Below are 17,049 nucleotides of genomic sequence, written 5' to 3' on the forward strand. Positions count from 1 at the left end.
TTTTTAATCAAGTCCCACCTCTAATTTATTTATGCAACACACCCACAACGACGTGGTCAACATTTATGTGCAACAAAACATAGTGATTTATATCTACATTACAGCAGCTCAGACACAGACACTGCACACGTGTGTTTACAATTTTACAAAAAACACTTTAAAACTCTGTCACATTTAAAAGACAACACGTTTGTTTAAAATCAGTTTACCAGCATTTCATTTACACGTAGATACACGTCTGTACTACTAAACATTTTCTCATGGGCACAACTTCCTGTGTGAGCGCTAAACTAGCCGTTAGCACTCGGGTATTATTAGTTAAAGTTAGTGAAGAAACCTGAGGGGAAACTTATTATTCGTTTATCACACAGGAAGTTGGCCCAATAATGAAGTAGCGGCTATCAAAATAAAATGTATATTTAAAGACAGAAACTCTAATTCAGCTGCCATAAGAGTTTAACTTTACCTTGTTGAAGAGAAACTAATCCCTGACATGTCCAGGATGGAAATTTAAAGAAATGCCTTGATTGTGGGTGGGGCTCCTGGAGCAGTTAAGACACGCCCAGTCTCCAAAGAACAATCTATGCTATGCTAATGCTCGATACTATATCTCTTTATTTACAATTCCCTCAATCCAACCTCGCCACAGATTGTAGAGTCCACAGGTGATAATTTTTATAAAAGAGGCGGAGCCAAAAATGCCATTAGAAGCCACCAAATAGCATAATTCATTTGTAATAGCCGGATTGTGACCCATAAAGGTCATTCACTCTTACAAATTTTACAACAAAATAGGACAAATTGAGATACTTTGACTAAAATGTCATTACAATAAATTATATTTCAGCAGAAAAAAATTGGTTTTTGAGTTTAGTTACTCTTTAAAATCTGAAGAAATTAAGAGTCCACAAACCAAAAACTTCTCTTAAATTATTAACACTCCTTACACCATCTACACTAGTGCTGTGCGATATAACGATATATGTTGGAGTGCGATATAAAAACGTCTACCGTACGACATGACCCTTTATCGTTTACATTGTTATTTGTAGTGATGCACCAAAAATTCGGCCATAAATTATTTTTCTGTTGTCTGGATATGAGTTAATGTGTTCGCGCAGCGTCTGCGTTTTATTCCATCTGAATACTAATGCCTCTCCTAAGCAGAGGTTGAGACGGAGCAAAAATAAAGAAAAGTTCTCTCGATACATATACATCTCTTTTAGATATTTAATTTTGGTTCATATATAAAATATGAGTTCTATAAATAAAAGGAAAAAAGATGATGAGAAAATTCCCATTCATTTCATGTAATTTTATGGAAAATATACAAAATTTTGTCCATATCACACAGCACTAGTTTACAACTCCTCTGACCTTTATATAAAATGAAGAAACAAATGAGAGTAGAACAGTGATCCACATTTATAAAGACAGAAGGACACGTTCACAGCAACAGTGTGGTCTAGTAAACCATAAGAGCTAGTATAAAACATTATTATTCACAGTATCATCTGGTACCTTGTATAAACCTACTGCAGTAGATATTTAAATAAAGCACAAACATCCATCCTAACGTGTGAATTCAACCCGTCACACAATACGACAACTAACAGTGAAAAGCAACTTTTATCACAGTGGGCGGGGCCACAGACATGTGATTGTATCTGATCTGATGAGAACAAAGAGTTTGGTCTTTGATTGTTGTTATTTTGTGTGTTTTCCTGTCATTTCTGTACACTATTGTTGGTGTTTGTGTATTTTTGTTGCCTTTTTGGTTCCATAGGATTTTTCCATGTATTTTTAGAGCCAATTTATGTATTTTGCTTGTCGTTTTATACGTTTTTTTTCTGTCGCTTCCAAATGTTTGTGTTGGTTTTGTGTTTTAGTTCTTTAATGTTGTGTGTTCTTGGAGACATTTTGTGTTTTTCATGTAGTTTAGTGCATTTCTTGTGATTGTCTTGTGTCTTTTTGTTTTCATTTTGTGCATTTTTCTGCAATTTTTTATGTTTTTGTTTTTTGTCTATGCCTTTTCATGCTCATTTTTTGAAGTAATTTTGTGCGTGTTTTGTTGTTGTATTGTGTATTTTTGTGATATTTTGACGTATTCTTATAGTTGGCTTGTGTGTTTTGGAGCCATTTTCTGTGTTATTTTATGTATTTTTCTGTCATTTAGTATACTTTGTTGTGCTTTTGAGTGTTTTTGGAGTCGTTTTGTTGTTGTATAATGTACCTTCGTGTGTATTTTGGAGTACCATTGTAGTTTATATAGTTCTTTCTCATTTTGTATACTTTTGTTATTGTTTTGGAGTTATTTTGTATATTTAATTTGGGGGCTGCAGGATATATGTCCCATGTGTGGTTTAAAATGGTTTCATATCATCAGGGTTATGTAAATTCTATTGACACTAACAGGAACAAAAAAGTAGTGACACACAGATCTTTACGTGACTGTTGTGCTTTTCGCTATGAATTCTCTCAGCTTTGACATCAGAAGGTTTGATGAGACAAACACGCTGTGTCTATCAAAGGGATTCTTCAGGTTTTCTAGCTCATGGCTTCAAAAATAATGTTTCTACAAAACAAGCTTAGTGTAAAAATCCCAGGGTGCGTTTATTGGAGTTGATTATCTACAATAGTAAGTAAATAGTAAGGGCCAGCTTACTACAGTAAAGTGTGTGTACAGCAGATCCTTCCTCATGTTATGGCTGTGATACCTGGCACAGTGTGTGGCACTGGTGTGTAGCACTGGTGTGTAGCAGACGTCGTTGTTCACTCTGTGCACTCTGCGATCTCCGTGCCGTCCACCAGCAGCGTGTGAATGATGCCGTCACGTCTCTTCCCGCTGCTCACGGCCTTCACGCAGCAGCTGTGGTCGGAGAGGGTGAAGTGGGTCTCTGTGCCATCGTCCACAAACTCGCCCTGAACACGGAGACAGGAACAGGAAGTAGGAACAGGAAGGAAGAACAGGAAGGAGGAACAGGAACGTTTACTGCGATGCTGAGATGATAAAAACAATAACGTTCTACGTCTGTCTCTGATGTTACACTCACCGCCGTCTCAATCTTTTGTCCGTTACACCAAACATCCATGGTGTCTTTTTCTGGAAGGAAAGTTAATACACAGATCAACAACAGGCGGACCCTCGGGTCTATTTTTGTGCGGACCCCGAAGTAAAAGGACTTTAAAAACACCCAAAAATAACAGAAAAAATTTAAAAATGACAATGAAAAGACACAAAACAACAACAAAAACAGACCAAATAAGAAAAATATACACAACATCAAAAATGCAAAAACACACAAAAACAACAGAAAAATATACAAAGTGACAATGAAAAGACAAAAAACATCAAAAATGTAAAAAAAAAAAAAAACCTCAAAAAGACAAATAAACTACAAAAATACACAAAATACAGTAACTCATAACACACAAAACAACATCAAAAATAGACAAAATGACAGAAAAACATTCAAAACAACATCAAAAAGGCAAAAAAATTTACTCCAAAAACACAAAAATAACAGAAAAATGTACAAAGTGACAACAAAAAGACACAAAACAACAACAAAGATAAACAGAATGACAGAAAAACATACAAAACGACATCAAGCATGCAAAAAAATTACTCCAAAAACATACAAAAGAAGAACAAAAAAACCAAGTGAGAGAAAAAATACACTAAACAACAACAACGTCTATTTATGCCATTTCATGTTTGGTGATTTTCGGAGTCATTTTGTTTGTTTTTTTGTTGATGGACATAATGAAATATTGTAGAAAATGTATTCCTCAGTGGTTGACCAAACAACTATAGTTCAATCACTTGTACTTTCCTACTTACAGTAGATTGTGCATCAGTTGTTTGGTCAAACACAAGTGAAAATAATCTACAGAAGTTACAAGTAGCTCAAAATAAAGCGGCACAACTTGTTTTAAGTTGCCCAAATAGAACCAAAGTCAGGACAATGGTCAAATGTAGATTAAAGTACTTCCTAATAACATTTATTAGGAATGTTATTGTTACAAAAATATCTAAAATCATACATAATAAATGGTGATTTTTCTCAGACAATCACAGTTATGAAACATGTGTTTATGTTGCTTTTTATGTGATATTGTGAAAATAAAGGAGACCCAGGAAGAATAGCTCCTGCATTAAGTCAGGACCTAATGGGGCTCTTAATAAAATGAAATTAAATGAAATTTTTTGAGGTTTTTTGTGTTATTTTAAATATTTTTGGTCGTTTTGTATATTTTTGTTGTTGTTTTGCGTGTTTTTGGAGTTTCCCACATGTTTTAAAATGAAGTTCCAGAAAATATGTCCTGATTTAAAGGAAGATAACTTTAAAATGATTAGGGGTGTGAAAAAAAAAAATCAATTTCACAATATATCGCAATTTTTTGGTGCTTTGGGTGGATTTTTTATTTAAACAAATTTTTTTTTTTTACATTTTTTTGATATTTGGCAGTGTGTAATGCCTGTGATATTTATGTATGCACAGACATTTTATTTTCATATAATCTGTTCAGATCAGTGTTTAAACTGACACAATAGGATAAAAAAAAAATTCTTCTTATTTTTGTGTATTGTCAGTAACTCAGGGTGATTTATCATTAATGTTCTCACTTACAGTTGTTACAATGACGTCATTATGTTGTCTTGTTACTTTGAGACTTCTACGCAGTAGTTTGAGTGAAAAGAAACTTGTTATAGGATGTTCTGAAGCAATTAGTTTTGACTCAATTTGTCCGAATGATCAATATCTTCTTATGAACATATACAGCAACTTGATTTTTCAGCTCTACGTTTAATTTTGATATTAAATGGGTAGAATACCGTGATATATTGTGATAATATCATATCGTGACCCACATATCGCGATATGTATCGTATTGCAACATCCTTGCCAATACTCACCCCTAAAAATGATGGTTTGTCAGTAAAAAAAATTGTTAGAAATTGGACCAGAAAACCTTTTTGAATAGATAAAAGTGATTTCACCATCACGTAAAGGAGGCAAGCTGTGGGAAAAGCCTCCTTTGGTGATGACTTAACACTTCTATATCCACGTGTAAACACTGGACAGTGACCTGGGCCACCCCGATTGGCTGGAAGCGAGAGGCTTAGGGCCGCTAACGAGATTAGCTTCTGCTGCAGTGTAAGCTAACATGTGATTAGGTGTCAGTCACAGAATAGAATAAGAAGAATAGAAACCAGAACTGACCCAGTACCACCCTGCAGTCGGTCCCATCCAGGTTCAACACCCACGTGCTGGTAACCTTTGACCTGTTCTCCATGTACTTCTTGAGGCTCTTCCCGTTGATCTCCAGCGTGTACTCGTAGGCGAAGCCGCTGACGGCGTCAATGTTGATGGTGGCTTTGGTGTCGGCCTTTCCCACAGTGAACGTCTCCTTCCCCACCAGTTTGAACATCCAGTCCCGCCTCAGCACTTCCTGTGGGACGTTATCATAGAGCAGTGGTTTCAAACTCATTTTAGTTCAGGGGCCAAATACGGAGCAGTTTGATCTCATGTGGGCCACAGATCTCATGCTGGAAAACAAGTAATTTCTACAGTATTGTGCCCTAGTTTACACTTTTATGTATACATAAAATACAAAATATGTACAAAACTGACAATATCCAAGCAATAAGTGACAGATATCAGGATCTACACTTTAAATGTCCAAGATTTTTTGACCAATTTTTAATTATTAAGGGAAATATATCATAATTTAAGGAATATTTAAGGATTCTGTAAGAACTTTGAGTTTTTAATCAACATTTTAACATTAAAAATGACTGCAATCCTGTGATATAAGCACTGGGAGTGTTGAGTTTCATTTACACCATGTGTAAAACTCGAGGCCCGGGGGCCAAATCTGGCCCTTTAGAGCATCTAAATCAAATTCTAGGTGGGAAAACAAGTAATTTCAACATTATCATGCCCTATAAAAATATGTAAGCAATTAGGTTACAGACAGTATCCAATCTTTAAATTTCCTTGTTTGTGACCATTTTTTACTCAATTTGGGAAGAGAGAAAAAAAATTGTGGAATAATATAAATAAAATGAAGATAAAGAAAATTGTCTCTGGTCTTTGGAGAGAGCAGACGTGTTTTCATTCGCTCCGATAACACGACCTTGGCTACAGCTGGCTACAGCTGAACAGCCTGAAAAATTGGGCCCAAGACTGAAGGAAAATGGTGAAAAAACCACAGGGAAGCCCTTCAGAACCCAATTCGGGTTTGGAGGAGGTCAAGGAGATGATACGCGAGGGTCTACGAAACCTATCTGCCGAGATAAAGTCGTTGGAAAAGACGCTGGAAAACTCACTGGAAAACCTACAAAGCGAAGCAAAGGTACTGAAAGAAAAGAATGAAAGAAATGCTGAAGAGATAAAATTGTTGAACGCCAGGGTTGAACAGCTGGAACAAAAGGAAAGAGAGAAAGATGTCATCATCACAGGCCTAAAGATAAAACCCAGGAGTTACGCGAGTGACGAAGAAACAAAATCGATTGAACAACAGGTCATTGACTACCTGGAGTCGAAAGACATTGTCCTGAACCCTGACAACATCAACTCCTGCCATCTCCTGCCAAACAAAAATGATAACAGAGCTGTAAAAATAACTTTCACAAATATGAAATTCAAAGGAGAACTACTGAAGCAAGGAAATAAACTGAAAGGAACGAAGGTGTACATCAATAAAAACCTGACGAAACAAAATGCAAGCATTGCATGGAAGGCACGCCAAATAAAAAAAGGAGGAAAAATTGTGAGGACGTAGACAAGAAACTGCAGGATTTACATCACACCACTGGGAGAAGATAACGGAAAACCAATCCTCATCAAAACGATGGAAGACTTGGGAAAATACGAAGGATCCACCTAAACAACAACATTACTGATGGTAATCATGGATATGGACCCAGATCTATATAAACACTGAAAACAAAACTCAGACTGTGATTATTTTACGGAGACTGAATTAAATGTGGAAACCAAGAGTAAAAAAGGTCTGTCATTTATTCATTTCAATTGATAGGTGGTGGGGTGATTAAGGATTACATTAAATTTAAATTCAAAGTGTTTATTGTCATATGTGCAGTTAGAAACACGTTTTCCTGTACAATGAAATTACTACCTTGCTTATGAACTAAGATATAATAATGTGTTTATACAAGTTAAATCTAACAGTGGAAAATACAACACTGCCAATAGAACTAACAACAGCTGGATTAACCTTGATGTAGAGACAAAACAAGCAGCAAACTTGTGTGTCCAAAAGAGACATTCCCGAGTGGTGACATTATGGATGAAAAGGGAAAAACCTTCCAAACACCTTCGAAAGAGGAACTATTCTTGAACTGGAGGAATGCTAACAACGTCTGGCAGGGAACAAGGCCAACACGAACAACGATAGAGAGGAGGAGGAATAAAAACAAGACAACACTGACTACAGATGAGAATACACAAAAAAGGACTGTTCAGAACAACTCAAAAATGTTTGACCAGAGAGACATGTAAACCCATGTAAATTTGCGATGGTAAAACAGGGGACGGGACCCAGATAAGCAAACTGCTTCTCTCGTCTCCTTTTTCGGCATGTACAAAAAATAAAAATAAAAAAGTGAATGTAACCATGTCGGAAATAAACTGAATAAAAAAATAAATAATAATAATAATAATAAATATATATATATATATATATATATATATATATATATATAGTTTTTTTTTTTTCAACAACTTGCAATTAAAAATGACTGCCATCATGTGATAAAATATTGAGGATATTCATTGAATGTATGTATTTAAAAGGGCTGAGATATGAAACAAAACAAATTATGTTTTCTGTAATTTCGACTTTATCCTGCGGGCCAAATTTGATGCTGTAAAGGGCCGGATTTGGCCCCCGGGCCTTGAGTTTGACACGTGCTCTAGGTTATTATCAGATGTTGATGAGTTTGAATAATAAAACACTGTTTATTGTTGACATGTCTTCACCTTTCCATCCACGGAGATGACCCTCTTTCCTGTAGTGGTTCCATGTTCAAACTCTATCCTGTGGACTCCGTCACTCAGACCCACCTCCCAAACACCAGCCAGATCATTAGACATCCTCACTCACTCACTAACGACCTGCAGTAAACAACAACAAACATTAAACAAATAAACAACACCGGAGGTGTGACGTAGGGCGACCAAAGTCACTAAATCTAATGTTAAACACCGCTAACATCGTCTACCTGTGAGGAGGAAAACGTCCATCTTTAGTTGAGCCTGTTTTTGGCACGAGAGCAGAAAGAGGACGAATCCAACTTCCGCTAATGTTTACACTCTCACTTCCGAGTTTTTTATGACGCCTTTCAAAATAAAGCCCAAAACGTTTCAAATATGTAAAAAATATAAGTAAATCGCTAATAAATGAAAATGAATAGAGTTAACTGTTGCATTTTTTCTCTCTCAAACAGACAGAAGTGCAAAGCTTTCACTCACTGTCAACAACATTCTTTATTAAGTCCTTGCAAAAATTGACCAAACTTGCCCCCATGTGAATAAAAAGTTATCTGTGCTTCAGAGAAATAGATATCATATAAACACATTTTGAGTCTGCATTTGTTCCTGGATGGCAGCAATCTTGCATGATTTAAAATAAAATTATGCAGATTTGAGTTTGACAAATAAACAAGTTATCTTGTCAAAAGCTAATATATGGAGTATGGAGTTATTTTTGTGTCTTTATTGTTGAATCAAAAAAGTATTTCTTGTTTAAAAAAAAAAAAAAAAAAAAAGAAAAACTCACTTAATTCACTCAATCACACAAATACATATTTGTGCTTCAGAGAAATCAAGGCATAAAAACACGTTTTGAGTCTAAATTCGTTCTTTGATCGCAACAACAACAAAAAATCTTGCAGATTTTAGTTTGACACGTGCCTTTTGGTGAAAAATATAAAACAAAATAAATTATCTTGTCAAAAGGTAATATGTGGCGGTAGATTTAAAGCATTTGAGATAAACACTAACTAAACTTAAATAAAAATTAGTATTCAAATACAATTTTGGAGTGTTAAATATTCATTTGTATTTGAAAACTTTTTGTGTTTTATTGAAAATGTGTTGTGTATTTAATTTGAGTAATTGTTTTTAAATTAAAATTTGTTTTTTTAATTTAACAATAAAGACACAAATCTAACTAAATACTAGATAAAACAATAGTATTTTGATAGCTTTAAGAACTCGCAATTATCTTTTTAAAGATATTTTAACATGAGAAATATTTCGTTGACACAAACAATTGGAGAAAATATTTCCAACGCTACTGTTGCGCTGATGTTTTATTGTGAAAGGAACGCCGGCTCTTTGCTACAGTAACTAAGGAAACCTGTGAAATGTGGGTAACGGAGTGCTAACATTAGCTCCTGTGCTACGAGGATAATGTGTGAGGAAATATTTGATCACCACACGGTAGAATAACCTTTAGCAGACTATCAGAGGCTCATTTTAAACATTTAAAAACACAGTTTTAATCACAGCTGGTTGTAGTTGAGCCTTTAGCAGAAGCACGAGCGGTGGCTGTGCTGTTACTATGGCAACGGGACGTCGGCATTACGCACAGTCTTGTCCCCGCCCACAGCCGACGTAATTTTAGGAAATATAAATTTATATTTACATGTTTTTAATGTTAAGCTTGAAATATCGAATTTTTATGATCACTATAATCTTCTGTGTAAAAATTTATTAATAATGAAAACTACACATTTATCGTAACAACAAAATACCGTTAAAAATGGTAAATAATAATAATAAAGTAAGTTACATTAGTAAATTGATTAGTCAATTAGTAATAATTAATTGATTTTATTAATGATTACTATCCCTAACCCATCAATTAGTAAATTGAAGTAAAAAAAAAAAAAAAAATGGTTAAAAGATTTTTGTTGTTACTAATGCCTTAGCAAATTTACACTTTTACACAAAATACATTATCTTAATCATTAAAAAATATTACAAATTGCAAAAGCACTTTTACAAATGTTGAAACAGGTTTACAATCGTAGTCATGTCACCTCCAGGGCTCCGTACAATAATGTTTTTGTAAGTATAAAAGTATTTCCACATTTACATATTAGTTTTTGGCATTTTTAAAAGTATCGGATATTTTTTTTCTTTTTTATTTAGAAAAGGGAAAGTACACATTAATGAACAAATGAAACATGCAAATAAATTTCCATCTGTTTGTTTTAGGTATTTGTAAAAGTATTGCAGTAATTTGTAATTTTGTGATAATGATGTCAATTTATTTTCACAAATATATTTTTGAGAAGTTTTTCCACTTCTCAGCCACTGTAGTAAAGTCACTACAAGTCAAATTCTAAAGGAAAGAATAATGATAATACAACAGAAAACTTTATTTTTACAGTTTTGAGAAGTAAAGTTTTACTTGAATTTCTTAAATGAACTCAATTTGAAAATAAATTAAAACTAGAGACAAATTTGGATTAGAATTTTGTATATAAGGAACTTCACGGTTTTACATGAGAGAGAAAAATCTGGTAGTGCTTTCTACATTTTATTTTATTTTATTTTATTTTATTTTATTTTATTTTATTTTATTTTATTTTATTTTATTTTATTTTATTTTATTTTATTTTATTTTATTTTATAGTAAGAACGTATATCTCAAACCCTGGTCATGTTCTCTCCCAGACACCAGGGGGCGTTCTCGGCTCTCTTTGACCGATGTGCAGCTTTCTAAGTAGCTAAATAAATCGGGGTTTTTTTTCTTCTTCTACTTTCATCAATTAAACCAGTACAAAAAAAAGTACAACTGTGTTTTTTATTTTACACGTAAAAGGAAACATTTGTTCAACCAAAATATAAAGTTATAATAGGTAACAAAAGAAGAACTCACTAACCCTGAAATGCAGCCTATATTTTAGAAAGTTTCCTTTAACTCATTTTCTTTATGTGTTTTTAAGGATGTTCCTGGTCTGGAATGATTTATTCACGACTACGAGCTTTGCTGATGGTTTGTGACACTTTATGATGTTTTATTTAGTTTTTTTAAACAATTCTTTCTCCTTGCTAAATGTAGATGTGAGCTAAAGCTAGCTGTTAGCTTAGCATCAGTGCACTCCAACTGTGATCTACATAAGTTTGTCAATAGAACACACTTTTGTTTGTTTAATTTCTTTGAAAAATAAGTGAATGAATTATTATCTAAAGTATATATGTGTGTCTAATAGTTATTATTATTTTAGTTTTATTATCTATTCTAAATTATGTGCAGACATCATTATTTGTACAGTTATCTTTATTCAGCTACTGGCAATTAAAAAAAATGTGATTATACACTGATTATATACTATTTTTTTAATGTGTTTTTGTTTTTTGCTGTATTTTTATGTGTTCTTTGTATATTTTTGGGGTAACTTTGGGTGTTTTCGGGTGCATGCCTCTGTTCTTTTGTTTTCATTTTATTTTCTGTCATGTGACAAACAAACTTTTAGAATTTTACTTTTTTGGGGGAATCACAATTTAAGGGCCACACAAAATTAGGTCACATGTGGCCCCTGGTCTGCCAGTTGTACAGTGCTTCTCAAATGGGGGTACGTTTACCCCTAGGGTTACGCAATGGCACTACAGGGGGTACCAGAGAGAGAGCGAGAAAGGAAAATTAACAAATTAAATGATTAAAATAAAAAATAAGGGGTTTTAAATAATGTTGTTTTTTTGTGCCAAATAAGGAGCAGCTTAATCTCAAGTAGGCTACAGATTTTATGTGGGAAAATGAGTATTTTCAACATTAATGTGCCCTAGTTTACACTTCTACATATGCATAAAATACAAAATATATAAGAAACTGACAATATCCAAGCAATAAGTGACAGACATCAGCCCCAACAGGGTCTTCACTTGAAATTTCCTAGATTTTGTGACAATTTTTTATTAAATTATGTGAAATGTTATGTAATAATTTAAGGAAAATTGAAGGTTTTTGTAAGAATTTTGAGGTTTTTTGTTCTACAGTTTAACAAAAATGACTGTAATAATGTGATGAAAGCAGCAGAAACACTGTGAGCACCTGCAAATATTGTTGAGTTTTGTTTACACAATGATTCACGTTTTCTCTGTCATTTTTACTTTCTCCAAAGGGCCAGATTTGGCCCCCGGGCCTTGAGTTTGACACATGTTTGAAATGATCTTAATTAGAACATGGACTAAAAATACAAAGGTTAGTCTCGGTCACACACCAGGAGGGAGATGACTGGAAATAATGAAAACTAAAGAAATAAATCTATTTAGGAGGCACTAAATACCGTTTCATTCCACTTATTTACAAAATGAGATTATTTAAAATGTGTGTTATCACTCATTCATTGTTTTTTCACAGTATTCTGAGCAAAATATAGTAGTCGGACATAAGGGGGTACTTGGATTCAGGAACAAAAAAAATGGGGCACAGTGGGTGCCACTGTTCTAGTATACATTATAAAAATGAATTTGTCTCATTTGTAATCGTCGTAGATTCAGGTTTATCCCTGTAATGTCTAACATCTTGTCTTGTTTGATGTGAATTTAAAGCCATAAATTACTTTGGGATGTAGACATGCCCTCCCTCTGCTCACTGAGCTCCTAATTTTCCCGCTATGGTGTCTTTTTGGAGCCAATCCTCTCATTCTGCTCTGTTTGCTTTAGTCTTTGTCTGTTAGATGGCTAAAGATTAGCCTGTAGACACAGCACTGAAAAGGTCCCGTCTGTTTAAAACTGGGGTTAAGATGGATTTGTGCACGGCAGCCCGTGCACACACTCCTTCATGTCAGTGAAGATCTATTATTGTGACAGTGAACGTGAGCTTCCTGCTTCAATCACTTAATGAGTTCTTTTTTACTCGTCACTTTGTGGAGGGTTTGTTTGGCTTGGCGTGCACCGCGGCCACTTCTTTATTGCTTTAATAATCATTCTCAGCATTTTTTAATGGTTTCACATTGATTAAGCAATTTAAAGAAAGCCCCATTTTCAGGATTCTCTTCCTTTTATCGTTTAATAATCAGGAACTAGTGAAACCACCCAGTTTTGATTTGTGTTGTTTGTTGCTGTGGACACATCTGGACACGTCCACTTGTTATTACCTCATTGACTTATCATTCATTTTGATGGGAAACGTTATTTTATTGATGTCGACTCCAAAAATCCAAAATTCACAGTGTGAGCCAAGCTGATTTTATTGTTGTTGAACTGGAGAAGATGGTCAAAGATATAAATCACACTTATCCATTTATTTTACAACCTACAGAAAAGATACAGTTTAAAAGAAAAGTAAAGAAAATTTGGTGAAAAATACTGGCGCAACTTTGGGTTTGTCGTTGTTTGTTTGTTTTTTTTGTGTGGTTTTGTGAATTGTTTGATTTAAAAAAAAAAAAAAAAAAAAATGTTTTATGTCATTTGGTGTGTTTTTAGAGTCATTATGTGTGTTTTTGTTATTGTTTTGTGTATTCTTGTTGTCATTTTGTGATTATTTTCATTTTTTTTGTCCTTTTCAAAATTTCTGTTGTCAATTTGTGGGTCATCTGTATTTTTGTTGTTGTTTTGTGTATTTTTCTGTCATTTTGTTGGTAATTTTAGCATCTTTGGAGTAATTCTGTATATATGTTGTTGTTTATGTATTCATTTTTAAGTAGTTGTTTTGTGTGTATTTATTGCCATTTTGTCTGTTTTATGAGTCATTTTGTTTAATTTTGTTTTTGTTGATAGTTTGCTGTTGTTTTGTGAATTGTTTGATATATTTTTTTTGTGTTTTATGTCATTTTGTGTATTTTTGTTGTTATTTTGTGTATTCTTGTTTTCATTGTAAGAATTTTTTTGTCATTTTAAACATTTTTGTTGTCAATTGTACATTTGTTTGAGTCAATATCTGTATTTTTGTTATTAGTTTGTGTATTTTGTGTTGGTAATTTGTCCATCTTTGGTGTGATTTTGTATATAGTATGTGTTTTTTGTGTTTTCATTATCATTTTGTCAGTTTTATTAGTCATTTTGTGTGATTTTTGTTGTCACTTTGTGTGTTTTTCAACTCATTATGTGTGTTTTTGTTATTTTGTGTGCTCGTGTTTTCATTTTGTGATATTTTTTCTGTCATTTTCAACATTTTTTATGTCAATTTGTGCATTTTTGGAATCATCTGCATTTTTGTTGTTCTGTGTATTTTTCTGTCTTTTTGTGTTATTTTGTGAAATTTTGTTTCTGTGTCTTTGGAGTTATTTTGTATGAGTTGTTGTTTAAGTAGTCATTTTTAAGTGGTTGTTTTGTGTGTCTTTATTGTCTGTTCTATTATGTGTCGTTTTGGAATCTTTTGTGTGTTTTCGTTGTTACTTTGTGTACTTTTGTTGACATTTTGTGTAGTTTTCTGTCGTATTTTGGGTTTTGGTCCATTACATTGGGCTTCATATTCTTTCCAACCTCTTGAATTACAATTTTTGGGGGATTTGTTTTCAATATTTAGACAGAGGAGTAGGGAGTTTTCAAAGTAAAATACCTGGAAAATAAACTACGGTTGAGTTTTGAAAAAACTATATTCTAGCACCAAACGCTCCGGTCCATGGTACCCGCGATGGCACCACGTGATAGTAACCACTTTGGATCTGCTGTCACACAAATCTCTGCTGCTGTTTTTTTTCCTGGGAATCACTAGATTCATGATTATCACTGTCCCTTTTTGGTTCCAACAGATAACCATTTACATCCATTTTCTCACAGTTACAGCCACTTTAGTTTCACTGTTTGTGTAGCTGTTGTTAAGTTGTTGGTAACACATACGACACAGTAGCACAGGTACCCTTTAAAAACCTGAACTCCTCAGTATTCTGGGTGGTTTTTCATTCCCACCATAGAGACTGAAATAATTTGAGTGTTTGCTGACTGAGCAGAGAGAAGGAAGGGAAACGATACTCTCCAAGTCTTCCATTAGTCATGTGTGTATGTTCTCCTTTTCTGCGTCAAACAGTGGGAGTTCTGTGCCTTTACTCATGGTGCCTGGGTGTCTCAAACATCAGGAGCTTTGTGCCAAAATGTCAGCGTCTTGGAAAGAAGACACTGTTCTTTATGTTTTACGTGTTCAATGTGAAATGTTTAAAATCAGTGCAATGAGTTTTGAACCATGGCACTATAATTTTGCGGATACGATAAAAAAAAAGCACCAAATTACCACATCTTTCTAAAGTTGCCAGCAAAGCAATTAGTCTTTGGTCACTGGAGCTTTTCTACTAATTCTCATTTGTAGAAAAATAGAGGTGATTTAATTCCAAAGATACTGACACAAACACACATTCTCTCCTCAACTTAATCCATAAGCGACTTCTGAGAGTATCAGCCTTGTTTGTAACCCACAATCTCCATCTGTGTCAGATGATACAATGTTGTACAGAGATTTTTTTAGTCCACCATTACCAAGTCGTTTCCCCTCAACCTGAAGCCACCACTGCTTGACTTCAGCTGCTTTCTCATCAGGACAGTCCAGGACTATGGGCTAGATTGGACGTGGAACAGTTGATAATAGTGTTGTATTCAAGACCACACTACCCTAGACCAGAACACACCAAGACCAAGACAAGACCAAGACTTTTGGGAGTTAAGACCAATACAGAGACAATCCGAGACCGAGACAAGACCAGAACCATGACAGTGTTGAACGTTCTCTCTCTTTAATTTTAGTTTTCTTTTAAACAAATTTTACTGACCAAAACAAAGAATCTGCAATGCTTTAAAAGCACAACATGCAAAAAATCTCATATCTTGACAAAATGGTTCAATGAAATTCTTGATAAAAAAACAAAAATCCTTGTATGTATTTGAAAGCCACTTATTAGTCCAGAGTTATTTTAAATATGTGAAAATGCTTGAAGTAAAATGACATCATGAATCAATCCGGAACAGTTCACAGTGTTTCTCATTATTACATTAATGAAGTTGAAGAATAGCAGATGAGTACTAGTCTCCACTGGTCATTAAGGAAACCCAGTGTCTCCAGTACTCCAACACTAGCTGATGACTGTTTTTTAAGCTGTAACTCCAAATGTACTGTGTCAAAAAGTCATAGAGTGAAGAAGGGAAGATGTAGTGAGTCATTGAGTCCCTGACTCACTGACTCGCTCCTCCTCAGTGAGCCACGGAGCCTTTTCTATGTGTGGGTGTTTTCTAAGCTGATAAACATGTTAAACCTGGTTATTCCTGTGAATTTCCACAAACATCCTCACCCTTTCTCACTGCTTCACTCCTAAATATGATCTGCTTTTGTTTTATTTCTATGTTGTTTTACTTTAATGGCACTGGTCAGCTCTATGTCAGAGGTTTGAAAGAGCCGAGTTCGATTGCGACCACACACAGATCTTCAATTTCATTCTAAAATCCGGTTTGCTGATTTTTTAGGATCCATAGGTTTTATTTCACAGCCTGAGCAGCTTGTGTCTGTACCTTTAGCTTTTAAAAAGAGCCAGTGTCAGGTTTTCAGAGCAATAGATGAATGGGGTTTCCAGTGTCAGATATCTTAAGATTGTCCTACCTCCCAAATGCCTCAAAGGTGTACACAAAATAAGCACTGTTGCTTGTGTGTGAGCTAATTATAGTGAGGAAGTTGAAGGTAAAAAGACTTTTTTCTTTTAGTACTTTCACACCGGTTTAGTCATGGACTCGGTGTGAATGGGCAGAGGACAGCTGATTATTTTATCACCTTGGTTTGGCTCGATTTGCGTTCAGAGAACCACCTCTGATCTTCTCCAAACAGTCTCTGGTGCAGCTCCATGAGCTAACCAGTTGAGGGGTCGTTACTGGAGTAGAGACTTCTCTAGGCAGAGAAACAGAAACCTGAAGAAGAGGTTCTCATCTATGAGTCAAAGCCAGCGCTGTAGAGTGCTCTGAAACTTCTTCCTTCAACATTTAACAATGGAGCAGTATGAAATGCGCTATTCAAATACATTTGCCTTGCTTTGCCTTGGAAGGAGAGTGAGGTGTTTGAATTTATAAATATGTATATTATAGATGT

The 17,049-nt window shown here is 34.5% G+C and overlaps 1 protein-coding gene across 1 annotated transcript; it reads right to left on the reverse strand.

Annotated features, from left to right (window-relative positions):
* Nucleotides 1-2,144: 2,144 nt before the first annotated feature.
* Nucleotides 2,145-8,344, reverse strand: faima (Fas apoptotic inhibitory molecule a). The gene is made up of 5 exons (XM_028436750.1): nucleotides 8,255-8,344; nucleotides 8,013-8,147; nucleotides 5,229-5,457; nucleotides 3,054-3,103; nucleotides 2,145-2,922 (listed from the first exon to the last, which is right to left on the reverse strand). The coding sequence occupies exons 2-5, from the start codon at nucleotides 8,124-8,126 to the stop codon at nucleotides 2,773-2,775; spliced, it is 543 nt and encodes a 180-aa protein (XP_028292551.1). The 5' UTR covers nucleotides 8,127-8,147; nucleotides 8,255-8,344; the 3' UTR covers nucleotides 2,145-2,772.
* Nucleotides 8,345-17,049: the final 8,705 nt, after the last annotated feature.

The sequence above is a fragment of the Gouania willdenowi genome, chromosome 21 (assembly GCF_900634775.1).
Source record: "Gouania willdenowi chromosome 21, fGouWil2.1, whole genome shotgun sequence".
Lineage (NCBI taxonomy): Eukaryota > Metazoa > Chordata > Actinopteri > Blenniiformes > Gobiesocidae > Gouania > Gouania willdenowi.